This window comes from Mus caroli, unplaced genomic scaffold (genome assembly GCF_978045245.1).
Source record: "Mus caroli unplaced genomic scaffold, Mus_caroli_1 scaffold_13, whole genome shotgun sequence".
Lineage (NCBI taxonomy): Eukaryota > Metazoa > Chordata > Mammalia > Rodentia > Muridae > Mus > Mus caroli.
In genome coordinates, this window is record NW_028227268.1 from 45495113 (window position 1) to 45513705 (window position 18593).

The 18593-nt window shown below is 40.3% G+C and overlaps 1 protein-coding gene across 1 annotated transcript in view; it reads left to right on the forward strand.

The window, feature by feature from the left end:
* Efcab5 (EF-hand calcium binding domain 5) overlaps positions 1–18593 on the forward strand; it is a 111367-nt gene that overhangs the window by 14080 nt on the left and 78694 nt on the right. The window contains exons 5-6 of the mRNA XM_021178008.2: positions 13834–13990; positions 17418–17466. Coding sequence (XP_021033667.2) covers positions 13834–13990; positions 17418–17466 — 206 coding nt within the window. The remainder of the gene's footprint in view (positions 1–13833; positions 13991–17417; positions 17467–18593) is intronic.

An 18593-nucleotide genomic window follows, 5' to 3' on the forward strand; every position in this document is an offset into this window, starting at 1 on the left:
AATTAATGAAAATAGTATATTAATAATAATGTAGGAGCTGGGGATTACTTTAGAGGCAGAACATTTGTCTAATATGGACACCCTGGCCTCAACCTCCTGGATATTGGAATTATAGATGTGCACATTGGTGCCAGCTTTTGGATTTTTTTTTAAACTCTGAAAATTTGGGCTCCCAGTAACATTGACATAGTTATTGATTTGCTTTATCCTATAATTTATATAGTGTACTTTCAAAATAATAGTGACACAAACCTATGGCAATAAAAACTAGATCAATTTTTAGACTTATCTAAAGCTGTTTGTGTATTAAAGGAAGCCATACTCATACAGAAGAAAGCTGGGCATGGTGATGCATGTTTGCAATCAGCATTTGAGAAAGTAAGACAATAGGATCACTGCAAGTCTGAGGCTAGCCTGAGGTACATAGCTTGTTTTAGGAAGGACAGCCTGGGCTACAGAGTAAAACTTTGTCTCAAACAAAACATCAACAAAAACAAGCTCTGAAGAAACTAGGGTATGTTTGTTTGTTTCTTTTACCTGTATGAGTATTTTGCCTGTATGGGCACCACATGTATGCCTTGTGCCTACAGAGGTCAGAAGAGTATGTCAGATGCCCTGGATCTGAAGTTACATATGCTTGTGAACCATTTGGGATACTAGAAATCAAACCTGGGTTCTTAATCTCTGCTCCATTTTTCTAGCCCTGCAAATCAGGATTTAAAATCTTTTATTTACACCAAGGAAGACTTTTTACTTTGTTCACAATTTATTTTTAATTAGTGTACACAGTAGTTGGTTTCCCTGTGATCTTTTCACCCATTCCCATACCCCATTACTTGTTCCTCTTTCTTCTCCCTCCCCATTGTTTCTATTCCTCCTCTGAAACAGATAAAACCTTTTTTTTTTTTTGGGGGGGGGGGTTCGAGACAGAGTTTCTCTATATAGCCCTGGCTGTCCTGGAACTCACTTTGTAGACCAGGCTGGCCTCGAACTCAGAAATCCACCTGCCTCTGCCTCCCAAGTGCTGGGATTAAAGGCGTGCGCCACCACGCCCGGCTCAGATAAAACCTTTTTAAGCCATGACTCGAAATCATGAAAATATTGGCACAGTTGGTTACATAAACACTGAACTGTGTCTGCTTGGCAGATTGAGTCATGATTGCTCAGTGCTGCTGTTCTTGTACAAAAGCAGTGACAGACAACAGAGAAATGAGTCATCGTGACTGTGTGCCCTTGAAACTATTTATGGGTCATGAAATCCAGATTTCACATGCCACAAAATATTAGTATTCTTTTGATTAAAAAAAAAAAAAACCTCCTCAAATGTATCTACCAGCTTTCTAGCCACAAAAAGCCAACCTGTGAGTGGGTTTGGTTTGGTTTATTGAACCCTAATATAAATAATATTTATAAAGTCTCTCCAAGATCTAAAGAACAATATGCCTCAAAGTTCATAACCTCTCGCCAAACCTCCATATTTTCCTCTGTCTTCTGGTATGTAAACCTACACCAAAATCGATTAAGATACCTAAAATTCAGGCTGGAGAAATGGCACAGCGGTTAAGAGCACTGACTGCTCTTCCAGAGGTTCCTGAGTTCAATTCCCAGCAACCACATGGTGGCTCACAACCATCTGTAATGGGATCTGATGCCCTTTTTTGGAATGTCTGAAGGCAGCAACAGTATACTCACATACATGACATAAATAAATAAATCTTGAAAAAAAAAAGAAAGCTAAAATTATTTATGTCTTATTCAGGGTCTTCTCTATAGGGTAAACAATTAATTACATGTGTACATAAGAAATTTTATTATTTTATTTATTGGTAGTGCTTAGGTTGCAACCAACCCTGTACCTTAAGGACAAGCACTCTGCCACTGATCTACACACCTAAGCACTAATAATTTTTTAAAATTACATTATATAAAATTTTTAAAATGGATATATATATATATATATATATATCCCTGTGTAAGAGAACTCCTAGGTTTTACATGTGTGTTCTAGTTTGTTTTCTGTTGCTATGATAAAATTCTCTAACCAAAATCAACCTAGTGGGGAAAAAAGGGTTTCTTTGGCTTCTATTACTGGATCACAGTCTGCAATTGAAGAAAGTCAGAGCAGGGACGCAAACAGAAAGCAAAAGCACACACTATGGAGGAATGTGGCTTACTATCAGAAACTGCAGAGGAGCACTGCTCACTGGTTTGTTCAGTAGCTCATGCTTAGCTCCTTTTTTTATACACCCCAAAACAGCCTGCTTAGGGAATGGTGCCACCCTCAGTGAGCTGTGCCCTCCTGTATCACTTGGTAAGCATGATAATCCCATTGACCTCTCTGATGTAGACAACGCCTCAGTTGAAGCTTCTTTGAGATGATTCTAGGTTGTGTCGAGTTGACAACTGAAGATAACCAGTACAATGTGGAAGTGAAACTTCTTTTCAATAGAAAGAATGTTTTAGAAAGTGTGATTTTCTAACTTAAGACATCAAAATTATCGCAGGTGCTTGGTTAAAAGTAAAGACTCTATACACAAGGCCCTGGATTTCATACCCAGCACCACATGTCCCAAATGTTCGGATTCCTGCATTATTCCTCAGGTTTTTCTGAATCGGGTCCTCTGGGCATGTATTTAAAATAAATCCCACTGCAGGTTATTAGGCAAGAAGAAACCAAGTGAAGGGAGCTTTAGTACAAGTGAAAAGTTCCACCAGCATGCAGGAAGCAATGCCATTGGGTTTAATAAGTGCTTTAAAGAACACTTCTCTTCACCATCTGTTCTTATTGAGCAATGTGCTGGGTTGCATCTAACTCTATTCCCCCTTGAAAAGAAAAGAAAAAAACTTACAATTTGGGAATTGATGTTTAAGGCTGTAAGTTAAAAACTTGACAAGCCCTACCTCCTGTCAAAGACAAATGTAAACCTGATATAAAATTAGGCACTCGCCATTTATCAGAAGCTATACTGAGAAAGGAAAAATGGACAGACACACCAAGACCCTGGTCTAGGATCCTTTGTCAGCCAATGACATGGCACATGAAGACGAGCTTGTTTCACTGGTGTTTCTAGAGCTGGGAATTTGAATGTTTCAGGCCTTCTTGAGGTATAATAAGAGTCTTAGTTTCTTTATTTGTGTGCCTGTATGCACACACAAACGTACATACACTATGTATGTTCAGGTTGGAGGCCAGAAGAGTGTTGAATCCCATGGGACTACACGTTATAGGCAGGTATGAGCTGCCTGGCATAGGTTCTGAGAACCAAACCCCAGCCTTCTGCAAGGGCAGCAACACTCCTAACCCCTAAGTCATCTCTCCAGCCTTGCTTAGTTTCTACTGGAGAAACTGTAGGAATTCCATGCAAGAGTTAAAGTAACCACAGGCTTTGTCTGGATCACTAGGATTAGAACTTCATCTCCCTCTGGCAAAAGTCCAAAATCTGTTGTACGTTGACAAGGCCAGTGGCATACATTTGTAGCCTATTCACACAGCCCATGGATGCTTTCCAGCAGCACATCCTCCTCCCAATGCCCACTAACTTAACGCTTTTGGTACTCAGAGATCTTCATGAAGTTTAGTCCTGCTTTAAAATCCTTTGACCTCTGTCCTACGTTTCCTCAGTCCGTTACAGACTCCTGACAAAGTCCGGTCACTTTAGGAATGAACATTTTTTCCCTATTTTTCTTCATCAGAAGAAGGCAGAATGATTGTCGGTTTGTCCGGAGTTTAACAACACCAAAATGACTTTGAATTAAATTTTTATCTGTTTCCTTCCCAAGGGAAAAAAAAAAAAGGAGATTTACTCATCTCTGTTTCGTGTCTCACAACAACAGACTTAACAGTCCTTTATTTCTGTAGAATAATTTTTATGGTAGCAGCCATTCCCTTGAAAAACATAGCCTCTACTGTCTGTTGGTTTTACATACACAATATAATTTACAGCTTTTTATCAAGTGTCTGAAAGGTAGATCTAGAGCCCAGGTGGACTTTAATCTTCAAGCCTTGCATGCAAATTTGCAAGGCCATAAAGCAGGTTGGGCTCACACTGCTCGCTCCTCCCCCACTTCTTTTTTTTTTTTTTTTTGATTTTTAATATTTTTATTACATATTTTCCTCAATTACATTTCCAATGCTATCCCAAAAGTCCCCCATAGCGCCCCCCACTTCCCTACCCACCCATTCCCATTCTTTTGGCCCTGGCATTCCCCTATATTGGGGCATATAAAGTTTGCAAGTCCAATGGGCCTCTCTTTCCATTGATGGCCGACTAGGCCATCTTTCGATACATATGCAGCTAGAGACAAGAGCTCCGGGGTTCTGGTTAGTACATCATGTTGTTCCGACAATAGGGTTGCAGATCCCTTTAGCTCCTTGGGTACATTCTCTAGCTTCTCCATTGGGAGCCCTGTGATACATCCAATAGCTGACTGAACATCCACTCCTGTGTTTGCTAGGCCCCGGCATCGTCTCACAAGAGACAGCTATATTTGGGTCCTTTCAGCAAAATCTTGCTAGTGTATGCAATGGTGTCAGCGTTTAGAAGCTGATTATGGGATGGATCCCTGGATACGGCAGTCTCTAAATGGTCCATCCTTTCATCACAGCTACGAACTTTGTCTCTGTAACTCCTTCCCTGGGTGTTTTGTTCCCAATTCTAAGAAGGTGCACAGTGTCCACACTTTGGTCTTCATTCTTCTTGAGTTTCATGCGTTTAGCAAATTGTATCTTATATCTTGGGTATCCTAAGTTTTGGGCTAATATCCACTTATCAGTGAATACATATTGTGTGAGTTCTTTTGTGATTGTGTTACTTCACTCAAGATGATGCCCTCCAGGTCCATCCATTTGGCTAGGAATTTCATAAATTCATTCTTTTTAATAGCTGAGTAGTACTCCATTGTGTAAATGTACCATAATTTCTGTATCCATTCCTCTGTTGAGGGACATCTGGGTTCTTTCCAGCTTCTGGCTATTATAAATAGGGCTGCTATGAACATAGTGGAGCATGTGTCCTTTTTACCGGTTGGGACATCTTCTGGATATATGCCCAGGAGAGGTATTGCGGGATCCTCCGGTAGTACTATGTCCAATTTTCTGAGGAACCGCCAGACTGATTTCCAGAGTGGTTGTACAAGCTTGCAATCCCACCAACAATGGAGGAGTGTTCCTCTTTCTCCACATCCTCGCCAGCATCTGCTGTCACCTGAATTTTTGATCTTAGCCATTCTGACTGGTGTGACCTCCCCCACTTCTAATAGCTTTATTTTTCTTGTATCTTTTCCTTCTGATTCTGATCCCTCTAGTACTTGGGGATTTATATGTGAAAGTTACCATCCACTGTTTTATGTTGTACAAACACATGTGTATGTACAAACATGTAGATACACACATACACCCATACACTTGATAATGAAAAATAGTTGCCCTTAAAATAAGATTACCAGTTTTTAGTAGCCTGGGAGTTACACATATTTGTAAGTGTGTTAGAACTTGTAAAACTGGGCACCAACACAGTAAATTATACTGTATAACATTTTTAACTGAAGACATTTAAATAATAAAAGGGAAGCTTATTAATATTAGAATTTCAGATTATTTCCAATAGGCAGGGCCTATTACTCAATCAATCTCGACAGAAAGGATCCTAGGACACCTTTCCAAATAATCAGGAAATTAGATGTAAGAGTCCTGAGAGCCGGGCGTGCAGCTCACACCTGTAACCTAAGCACTTGGGAGGCCGAGCAAACAAAACCAACACTTGGGTCTTTTCATTATCTTTGCATTTGTTAATGATTTCATAGTCTGAAGGATCCCTGCTGTACTCTAAGGTATCTTGGGAGAGTTTTTCCAGTGAATTATGCATTACTAATTAATGATAGAACATGTATTCCATGAAGAGAAATAATCTTAAAAAGATATTCCAAATAATTCCTTTCTCTATTACAGTTACATGAGAGAGAAGAATAAGTCAGTACAAATGCTCAAACATTAGAGACACAAAAAACAAGTATAATTTTAAAGGGAGAGAGATGCAGGTCTTTATCTTACTTTATTTATTACAATTTTCTACAGATTAGCTCCTGTGCAATATTCAAGTAATTTATGCTGATCAAGTGCCAAAATCCATGTATATTTTCTACTGGAATGTGGTATGTGGAAAGGAGTCTAAGATTTAACTCACCGTACTTATATTTTACTTTTCACACAACAAAATGCCTTAGAACGTCCAATTCATCTTTACAACTTTACATCTTTACAAGCACTAGGACTTGGCAAGAGGAAGGCTGTGTTTCACCCTCAGTACAGGCTTTGCCAGGAGACTGGCTTCCCAAACAGCTGTCAGCTCACACTTCACACCAGCTGCCACCTCTTTACTGAGCCAAATCGAAACCACATAATGAGAGGAAATCCTGCAGGTGCTTCTCCACAGGTGATGTTAGTAATATTAGTCAGTTTGTCAACATGTATTGGAAAACAGATCTTATCAATCTGGTAAAAGCATATTTTACCAAAAGTAAGGATAATACTTCTAATGGTATTTGAATTCCTGTTATAGTGGTATTTACAAAGGGTTTTATCCAAACAATTCCTTTTCTTCTTTTTTTTTTTTTTACTTATAAACTCTTATAAACTATAGTTGGTTCATCATGAATTTATAAAATACATCCTATTATTACTTAAAAATTCAGCTGCATATAGGATAGGGATGTGGTTCAATTGGTAGAATGCTTGTATTTTGTTCACAAAACATACAAAAAAAATCAGCTACTTTTGGACTGTAAAATTGTAGTCTCCTTACATGATATCCCACTACTCCAAATCTCATCCTGCAGCCTGATGCTGAATGAGTCTTTGGCATAGAACATTCTAATTGTTAAAGAGACAGAAGTAGCCGGCAGTGGTGGTGCACGCCTTTAATCCCAGCACTTGGAGGCAGAAGCAGGTGGATTTCTGAGTTCCAGGACAGCCAGGGCTATACAGAGAAACCTTGTCTCACAAAACAAACAAACAAACAAACAAACAAAAAACAAAGAGACAGAAGTAGTCCAGAGTCAATTCCTCTCCAGCCAGAGCTGGCTTAATAATTGGTAGGGTGAGATGATCCTCGAGCCGAAACACCAAGAGCACCTAAGACCATCATAGAAACTCTTATGATTTTTCTACTTTATTTCATTGATTTATTTAAAACTATCCAGTAAGTGATATCCTCAAATGAACATAAGCTTTGCTTATGTATAGCAGGCACTCCGGCCTCTAAGGGATGAAGGCCAGAAATACAATTGCCTTGATTTTTAAATCTTTTGTCCTAGCTTGGTCCTGTACCATCAGACCAGACACTTTGTTATCTCACTCCAGCCCTGTGTAGGACATTCTTTTTCTGATGTCCTCTGCCTCTCTCTTACTCCTTTAGTAAAGTGGCTCAACCACCTCATATAGAAATAGGAAATCCGTACCACCAATGCCAGCTTCAAAACTTAGCCAATCTGTGTGGGAGGCACCCAGCATACAATGATAGCACTGTCCAGCCCAGCCAGAGAGGCTGCATTCTTTCTGCACACTCTCACTATTTCACAAATATTAACTCAGTATCCTCTTCTGGAATATGGAGCGCCAGCTTTTGTTATTTAACTATCTTAGTCCTTGTTCCTCTAGCTGGTTAATTTTGCCTTGTCCTCCAAGAATGACCTCTAGTACCACTTCCTCTGGACACCTGCTGAGACCTGGTCTAGATCACGGCTTCTTCTATTTTGGAAGCACTTACAGGATCATGTTACCTTTAAGCACTCTGAATTATTCACGTCCTTACACATTCTTTGAAGGCAAGTCAAATTTTTTTATTATCACAATATTATTAGAAACTTATTAGAAATGTGCCTGGTTGTCTTAGGGTTTCATTGCTGTGAAGAGACACTGTGACCATGGCAACTCTTATAAAGGAAATCATTTCATTGGGGCTGGCTTACAGTTTCAGAGGCCTACTACATTACTGTCATGATGGGAAGCATGGCAGCATGTGGGCAGACATAGTGTCCAGTTCCACATTTTAATCCCCAGGCAACAGAAGGGACTGTCTCACACTGGGCAGAGCCCACCCCCACAGTGACACACCTCCTCCAACAAGGCAACACCTACTCTTACAAGGCTACTCCTTCCTAAGACTGCCACTACCTAAGGCCAAGTATTCAAATACATGAGTCTTTGGAGCCATATCTATTCAAACCACCACATTCTATTCCCTGGCCCCCCATAAGCTTATAGCCATAAAATAATGCAAAAATGTGTCAGTCCAACTTCAAACTCTTCCATAGTCTATAACAGCCTCAAACTTGTCTAACAGTCCAAAGTTCAGTCTTTTCTGAAATTCACACAATCTCTTAACTGTAATCCCTTATAAAATCAAAATTAAAAAAAAAAAACAGATAATATACTTCCCACATACAACGGCATAAGATATACACTATTTCACAATAGAGGAAAGGCAGGATAAGATAGTGAGGAAATACTGGACCAAAGCAAGACCAAAAACCAGCTCAGCAAATTCCAAACTCTGCATCTCCACATCTAATGTCATGCTCTGCAGATCTCCAACTCCTTCCAGATTTGTTGACTGTAACACATTTCTTTCTCCTGGGCTGGTTCCACTCCCTGTTAGCAGCTTTCCTCAGCAGATATCTCTAACCTCTTAGGGTCTCCAAGGCAATCCAGGATTCACCTTCAGAGCTTCACCCAGTGACCTTTTACAGCTTCATACAATGGCTTTTCACAGTGGCTTCTCTGGGCCTCCATGCGGGGACACTTATGCCACATGCCTGGCCTCAGCAACTTTCCTTAGTCATGGAGGGAGATTCCTTAATCTCTTTCTTCTATTCCTGACTCTAAAGCCAGAACCATGTGGCAGAAGCTGCCAAGTTCTGCTGCTTGCTGAGGCTAGAACAAGGCCCCCTGTTCAATTACATCTTTCTGTTTTTATTGCTTAAGCTTGGATGTTCTGGAACTTGCTCAGTTGACCTAGATGGCCTTGAACTCAGATATCTGCATGCCTCTGTCTCCTCGGTGCTAGAATTAAAGGCATGGACTACCATGCCTGGACCTAAACTTTTTTTTAAATTCCTTTGCACTATAGATCTTTATAAACATTGCCACTATACTTCAAGGTCTGGACTAAAAAGGCTTGTGTCAATCCAGATCCAAAGCCTGTGTTAGTTAGGGTTTCATTGCTGTGAAGGGGCACCATGACCAAGACAGTTCTGATAATGGGAAGCATTTAATTGGAGCTGCTTATAATTTCAGAGGTTTAGTCCATTATCATAGTGGAAAGCATAGCAGCCTACAGGCAGACTTGGTGCTGAGATTTCTACATATTGTTTTCTGCTTTTACAGTGCTCCTTTCTTTTTGAAATTATTTATGGATCTAAGCATGGTGGATCACAATTATAATCACAATTATAACTGGGGAGGCTGAGGCAGGAGAATCACCATGAGCTTGTGTTCATAATTTTTTTTAGATCCATAAGATTATTAGGAAATAAGTCTTCATGCTTGATAACTGTAAGAAAGAGGGTAATATTATTTTCACACTTACCTTTAATTTGGAGTACTGAATATTTAATTTTGAAATCTCTAGAATTCATTATTAATATTTAATGAGAATATTATGATAGAGGTTTTGTTATCTTGTAAAAATTCCAAATCGGCCTGGTTAGTTGCACATCCAAATGCCACGGATGGGACGGAGAATGATGGGTTCAGTGATTAAGATTATTTATTGCTCTTACAGAGGACTGAAGTTCCTAGCACCAACCCAGTGGTTCATAACTATCTGTAATTCCAATTCCATGCCCTCTGCAGGCGTGGACCTATATAAGCAAGCAAAAATACTATAAAATACACATAAAATACTAATAAAAATTTTTAAAAATCTATCACTGACTAGCCAGTTACTTAAGGTTTTAAGTCATTATATATTACACAAGGAGCTTATTATTTATAGTTAGATATACGCTGAATAAAACAAGAGAAACTAAGAATTAAGTAATTATAATAACTTAGACACATGTCACAGGTGCATTTTGTAAAGTACCCATCATGGGGATAATAGAAACATGCTTAAGGACTGGCAAAAGTCTGGCTTAGCTTTAGGAAATTATGATCCCAGAGCCTGGAAGATGACAAGCACTAAACTATCACTTGCAAGCAAGGTATTACATGCTGTGAAGTATGCAGGAATGGCTTGTTGGAAGGTTTGGAGGTTATTAATTGCTAGGAAGGCAAAAAGTCACCTCCACTGTGATGGTTATACTGATAAGAGCGAAAACTGCCACACTGGGTGGGGACACATGGAATTCATAGGTCTGTGCCATTCACACCAAGGTGGTATTTTAATGGTCAAGGAAGAATCTTCATTTAGATTGTTCTGGCTAGTTTTGTGTCATTTTAACACAAGCTAAAAGGAGAGAACCTCAATTGATAAAATGCCTCCATAAGGTCTAGCTGTAGGGTATTTTCTTAATTAGTGATTGATGGGGGCGTTTGTGTAGTGCTGGTGCTAGGTAGGAGCGAGCGCAGGGCTTTGTGCATGCTGGACAAGCGCTCTACCAACATCACTGCATCCTTAGTCAGCCCTAGTCTTTATTTATACTCTCTAATCAAGTTTGTACTGTTAATTCCGAACACTTGTTCATATGAAGGAAATGTTTGATTATTTAGTTCTTTTCTTTGTTTGAGACAGGGTCTTGCTACAAAGCCTAGGCTGGATGCAAACTCACAGCAATCCTCCTGCCTCAGCCTCCCAAATTCTGGGTACAAAGTGTATACAATCACACCTGACTTTATTATTTAGCTTTTATGTGTACCAATGTGTGTGTGTGCGCGCGTGTGCACGTGCGTCTGCAGAGACCAAAAGTCAATCTCAGGTTGTATTTCTTAGGCCTTGCCCACCTTTTTCAGACAGAGACTTTCACTGATGAGAAACTCACCAAGTAGGTGAGGCTAGCTGGCTAGCAAACCCCTGGAATCCACCCACTTTTGCCACCTCCCCAGTGCAAGGATCACAAGGGCATTCCCACACTGCTCACCTAACCTTGTCTTTTCTTCCTCGTCTTCTTCCTTCCTTTCCTCCTGCTTCTCCACCACCTCTACCTCCTCCTCTTCTTCCTTTTCCTCTGTTCTAACTCAGATCATCAAACTTGGAAAGCAAGCTCTTTGCCAACTGAGCTATCTTCCCATCCTGGGAGCTATACTTAGAATCCATTTGTAGGTTACATCTACTCTATACTACCCAAGTTACAGTGTTGGATGGTATAGAATTCTGTTGGTTGGTATAAGCATTCTCATAAAATAATACATGCAACAGAAATGTTATCCGTTCCCTGAAAGAATGACACGATCAATTTAAAATGCATTTGGATTATATTTGGAAGCTCATACACAGTGTCCCTGAAGCACAAAGCTAGATTTTCTTTCTAAATATGGGCATCATGGTGTAGGAGAATCTGATGTCTCAGCTGAGACCCAAAGCATGTGGGAGACCTAGTCAGGCAAAACGAGGGGGAAAACATTTTGAACAGATGAAAATGTGACAGGAAAGTAGCTCTGTGCGTCTATTTTTGTGTTTTATGAGAATCTGAAGACACTCAGTACTTACGATACTGTTGCAATCACTTGTGTGTTCTGCTGTCAGATGCTGAGCTTTATAATGGCAGAATACATAATAACTGCCCAATAGATGCTTATGTAATGAGTGAGCTCGGCTGACAGAGTGAATGAGTGGATGCATAATGAGAATGCCAGCAGTAAGACACCGGGGTAGAATAGGAAGCCATGCAGGGATGTAGATGGAAACGGGAGACATTCTGTACTGGGAGAAGAGAGAAAAGGGCAGTATGGGAAGAAAGAGGTGGGTGAGGAACAGCTGAAAGGCCCAGGAGGGTTGGCTGTGTGATGGGCACTTTAGAGGAACTTAGCCCTTCCTTCAAAACACTAATTACTCTGAGAAGTTCATGCAAGACTTCTTCTGCACTGCTAACCTGCTTCCCTGCTTCTGTTTTCAAACCTGAGAGTTTATTTTTGGAGGCTTCTATTCCTAGAGATTTACAGAGGTTTCACATGGGCATAAAGCACACCTTCCGTTCAGTACTTTCTTTTGGACTGTTAGAGGGATCTAATGTCCACATTCTCAGTGAAAGGGTTTTGGTTTTTTCCATCTCAAATCTGCAAGATTGCTTCAGTCTTTCCTCATTGAAAGATGAAAACCTATTCCAAATGTTGGACCTGCAAAGAAAAATTCACTTCACACAGCTGTTTTTATTATTCTGAGCCATGTGATTTGATTTCAGTCAACACAGTTTGGGGTTTGTTTTAAAGTTCTAACTGTGATGCTTAACATAGGGACAATTGAAGCCTCCATTCTCTCTGTTCTCAGCCTGGTGATGCGTCTCTGGCAGAGGACAATAGTTACTCTTGTACTCGGGACTTCAGCAGGGCTGCAGAAGCATCTGACTCCAGCTAGATTGCAGCAACAGGCTGAGATACGCTCCCAGGCATATTCCTCCAGTTTGGTCCAGAGCATTGGAATGACCTGGCGTGCTTCTTATAAGAACACTTCCCAGGCTTCTCTCGTAGTCTTGGGATCTCTGGATGACTAATTTGTCCAGAGAAGAAGAAGGCTAAAGCTTCAGAGTTCAGAGCAGATGTGTAGGGAGGCCTCGATGTGTATTCTTACTACTTCTTGTAAAAGGCAAACAAAGACAAAACAAAGCCTATAAAACAAAAGGCCAAGGACCTATAAACTGACTAATTATACTTGTATATATGTATAGGGTACAATGTAAAGTTAAGATTTATAAATAGGTAGCATAATTAAATCAAGCTAATTAACCTCTTTCACCTCAAATAATCATCAATCTTTATGGGGAGAACATTAGAAAGTTATACTCTTAGCAATTTTAAAATATGTATATTCTATTATAAACTATACTATTGTGCAATGGGAACTTTTAAAAACCTATTCTTCCTTCTAATTAATGTCTTTTGTTCCCTTTGGCCATTATCGCCTCTGTCACCACCATGGTACTCTCGATTTCTATAAGTTTGGTTCTTTTATACTTTACTATGTAACTAATAACTGCCAGGTTATTTTTCACATGCCAGGTTTATTTCACTTAGCCTAATTCTCCAGTTCTATTCATGCTTCACAAAGAGTGGAATTCTGGGTTTTTTTAAAAAGATGCATAATAATCTATTGCGCTTATAGGCCAATATTTTCTTTGTTCATTCAGAAGTGATTCTGTATTTGGCTACCATGAATTGTGTGGCAATTAAAATATGAATGCAAACTTCTTTTAACAAACCGATTTCAAGTCTTCTGGGGATATATCCAAAAGTAAGATTGCTGCATCTTTTTGGTAGTTACACGTCTATGTTTTTCAGATGTCGCCACAGTCTTTCATAATTACTGTGTTAGTTAACATCCCCACCAATACTTCTTAAATATATTGTTTACTTAGGTAAAAAGTGAAATAATAGTAGAAATTAGCCTAAGATGAGTGCTGAAGGAAGAAAGACAGCTCCAGGGTTTAAGTAAAGCCCTGGATTCTGCCATTGAACTATCTGAACCAAACTAAGGGTTCTTTTTTTTTTTTTTTTTTTTTTTCGAGACAGGGTTTCTTTGTATAGCCCTGGCTGTCCTGGGACTCACTTTGTAGACCAGGCTGGCCTTGAGCTCAGAAATCCACCTGCCTCTGCCTTCTGAGTGCTGGGATTAAAGGCGTGTGACACCACCGCCCGACCAAACCAAGGGTTCTTAGCATGCATTCTGTGTTCTCATACTCCAGAATAGCCAAGATGAAGGAGAAAGTGAAAGAGAAGAGAGAACAAAGAGAGTACATAAGCACAGTCAAAGTCAAGGTGGCCGGCATGAGAAAGCAGGCTCTGGAGGAGCAGTTCAACGAATGGGTTCTCAACCCCAAAGGGATGATTCCAATAGTCGTGGTAAGAGGGAGAGCACACGTGGAGGATGTGTGGGTGCGTGCTAAGAGGGAAGTGCTAGCATGTTAAGTGGAATGTCAGAGGCTTCCCTTGAAATCCCTCACCAACACCAAACTAAGCCAATTCTTGACCTGTTTACTCCATAGCTTATTGATTTCTTAAAATTTTTCTCTTGGATATGAGAAATAAAATACAAATCTGGCAAGATTTTTTAGCAATCTTGATTCTTATAAAGGTTTCTCACATAATCAGGTAGGAAGACAAACTTCAAGTTCAATACCAGCTTGATCTATGTATTGAGACGCTACCTGAACAACATACACACAACACTCTCTTTCTCTCTCTGTCTCTGTCACACACTCACACACACAGTGAACAAAATACATGACAAACACTTCACCAGTGATATGTAATATGCAAATGGAAAATCAACCTGTGAGACAATGCCAACATCACCTGCCATTAAAGGGTCGTAGATCAAGTTTTACTACTTTTATTCATTCCTTTGGTATGGGGATGGGGGTGTATGCACGCTCCAGTGGAGATCAGAGAACAGTTTGCGGGAGTCAGTTCTCCCCTTCCACCGTGTGGGTCCTAGGGATCAAACTCATGCCATCAGGCTTGGTGGCAAGCATCCTTACCCACTGAGCCATCCGACCAGGCTTAGGAATTTTGTGGATTAAACTAGAAATGAAACACTACTCCCCACTTATGATACTGATTACAGGCCAGAGCACTAACAGCCAGGGCTTTGAGGAGTTACAATAGTGCCAACACTCAGTCACTGCTACTGGGATGCAAAGAAGCACAACCACTGTGAAAGACTGTTTCTCATGAAACTGAACACAGTCTTGGAAGAAATAAGATTCGTAAGTCCAGCTGTGGGTAACATATGTGAGGTTTCTAAAGTAGTTATATCAGAGAAGCAAGCAGGACTGCAGCTACAAGGGAAAGTGGGGAGAAGGAGTCAGTCTTCAGTGGGTGTAGGGTTTTAAATTTGTGAAAAGAAAAATTCTAAGTATATGTAAATGTACTGGGCACACACACACACACACACACACACACACTCGTACTGTTTAAAAATAACTTAATGTCAGAACTTAGGAGACTGAGGCAGGAAGATTACTATAGGTTTGAGACCAACCTGGGCTACATTGTAAAACTCTTGTCTGTAGATCTGGAGAGATGGCGCAGCATCCAAAAGCACTCACTGGCTGCTCTTCCAGAGAGCCTTGATTCAGTTCCCTGAACCCAATGGTGCCTCACAACTGTCTGTAGCTCCAATTTCAGGGGATATGATGCCCTCTTCTAGCCTCTGAGGGCATCAGGTGCACATGTGATACATAGACATACATGCAGGCAAAACACACACACACATGAAAAGAAAAACACTCTTTTTTTTTTTTTTTTTTTTTTTTTTTTTTTGGTTTTTCGAGACAGGGTTTCTCTATATAGCCCTGGCTGTCCTGGAACTCACTCTGTAGACGAGGCTGGCCTTGAACTCAGAAATCCTCCTGCCTCTGCCTCCCGAGTGCTGGGATTAAAGGCGTGTGCCACCATGCCCGGCAAAAAAACCCTACTCTTTCTAAACAAAAACAATTAAGTTGGTAATTTTTGTGTTTCTTTTAAACACACAAACTAAACATACTTTTATAATGTACAATTCCACGATTGCACTCCTGGGTATTGATGTATGTAATTGCCCACACAGGGAAGTGACTTGGGTAGCCTGCATTAAATGGCTACAAATCAATTGGTGTGTCAAGCAGTCGAATGTCGGTGCTTACAGGGAGGGGATCAAGCCATGAGAGAGATGGAGGATGCTGCAAAGGTGGAGAATCCAAGCAGAAAAGACTGACTATTATGTGATTCCGATGACATGACATTCTAGAACAGGAAAAAGTATGGAAAAAGTAAAAAGATGGGGTTGCCATCAGGGAAAGGAAAATGAATAGGTGGAATGCAGGACTTTTATTTTTTAAAAAGTTAGCATTTAAGTAAAATGTTTTCATGGCATTTTCATATATGTGGAATATATGACACAAATATAAAATTATGTATAAAATAAATATAATATAAATTTCATATAAGATATATGATACAATATAAAATGCATGTAATGTATATTTATGCTTTGTTCTTAATTCACCCTCCTTTCCCAAAGCCCTCCCTCATGTCCTCCCCTTCCTCTCATCTAGTCAGTCTCCCTTTCTGCTTTCAAGTCCCACGTGCCCATGACAGCCTTCTGCACTATCTTTCCTCCCTTTAGATCTCTTGTTTGTCCCTTGTGGTCCCCACTCTACTTCGATGACATATTATATATATATATATATATTTGAAATCAAGGCTCCTCAAGTGAGGGAACACTCAATACTCAAAACCATCTTGAGTTCTACTCACTTTCCTGCAATGTGATTTAATGACTCTGTACTGCTGAATAGAATCCTATTGTGTACATGCCCAACACTCTCTTTATCCATTCCTATGTTGTTGAGCTTCGAAGCAGATTCTATTTCCTAGCTATTAAAATATGAAATATTTGAAGATAGTGAAACAACCCTATATAATACTACAGTGATAAATGCCACCATTATACGTTTGTCAAACCCCTAGAACATACAATACCAAAAGTTACGCCAGCTATGAACTGTGGGCTTTAGAAGAAATGACGCATCATTTGTAACAGATCTATAACTCTACAGCATCGGATATTAGTAGTCAGAGAGTGAGTGGTGTGTGTGTGTGTGCATGCATGCGTGCGTGTATTACACATGCCTGTGGCAGGGGTACTGGGTATTGTCTGTTCAGTTTAGCTTGAATCTAAAAATCCTCCATAGAAATTATAATCTATTTTTTCCTGGTATAAAGGGGGTTTATTGGGGCAGGGTGGGGGGAAGGGAAGGGATTGATGGCCTAAAGAAGGGGTAGAGACAGACATTCTGGGATAGAGCCATGAGGGCAGAGAAGGGAGACAGAGAAGGATAGAGAGGGGTGGGGAGAGAGAGAGAGAGAGAGAGAGAGAGAGGCCAGGAACACCTGGGAACAGAAAGAGGAAGCCTAAAATCTATTTTTTAAAAGGGGCCAAAATGAACTCTGCACATTTGTGTTTAGTAATTAGAGGATAAGGAAGTAAAGAGAATTCTCAGGCTTGCCTAGATAGTGGCAAAGGTGCCTTATCTCCATCACACTCACCATCAAAGGTTGCTAGGTAGTAAGTCCCTGGAGGGGACAAAATGGGATCATTCCCAGTGTCTCGTCCTCACGCAATAAGAACAGAAATCAATGAGGGCCCACATGAGAAAGTACAATGCTAAACTAAACAGAGATTCCATCACCTGGAACTTAGAGAGACTATACATGGCTTTTAATCTAAAAAACGAAATATGTGGTCATTGGGGAGTAATATGTTCTCTCCCTCCTTTCTCTGCAGATTCAGAACGTCCTTTATGATTTTTTTCAGAAGCCAGAGCTGCATCTTGGTAAATATAACTATTCATGTAGCATTTTTAGTTTTCAGGAAGGAGGCTGAAGTCATATAGTGTCATAGTTAGGGATTCCATGTAAACTTCTGTCTTAGGGTTTCCTTGCTGACACCATGACCAAGTCAACTTTTATAAGGACATTTAATTGGGGCTGGCTTAAAGGTTCAGAGGTTCAGTCAATTATCATCAAGGTGAGAACATGGCAGCATCCAGGCAGGCATCGTGCTGGAGGAGCCGAGAGTTCTACACCTTGATCCAACTGCGGCCATGAGAGGACTCTCAAAGCCCACCCCCATAGTGACACACGTCTTCCAACAAGGCCACACCTCCTAATAGTACTACTCCCTGGGCTAAGTATAGTCAAACCTCCACATAGAGTCATTATTAAGACCTATGTTGTTGGAGGTATTTAAAGATAATTTAGCCTCCCCTGTTCTTTCCACAGAAATAATTAACCATCCTGTTTCTTTAGTACAGCGCTCCCTTATATTACAAATATTGTGATTAACCCCTTTACTATCCTATGACATTCCCAGAAAAAATAATTTCAGAATTTAGAAGAAAAATATAGTGCCAAAATTAAAATAAAGGGAACATTGCTAGGCAGTGGTGGTGCACACCTTTAATCTTAGCAGAGATTTGGAGGCAGAGGCAGGCAGATCTCTGAATTTGAGGCCAGCCTGGTCTACATAGCAAGTTCCAGGAGAGCCAAGGCTACACAGAGAAAATACGCCTTAAAAGAAAGAAAGAAAAATAGGAAGGAAGGGAGGGAGGGAGGGAGGGAGGGAGGGAGGGAGGGAGGGAGGGAGGAAGGAAGGAAGGAAGGAAGGAAGGAAGGAAGGAAGGAAGGAAGGAAAAAAAGGAAGGGAGGGAGGGAAAAGATAAGAAGATATGTAAATAGAGGCATATAATTAAAATTTTATGTAGCTATGGTGAGAAAGATGTCTCAGTGGTTAAGTGTGATTGCTGGAAAATTGTAAGGCTTGTAGTTCAGCTCCTAGCACCCAGGTCTCGAGCCCGCTGACATGCAAACGGCTGTAACTCTAGGTCTGAGGGGGTCCAACACCCTTTTCTGGCCTCCAAAGCACACTTCCCCCACTTCATGTACTCAAAGAGACAAATAA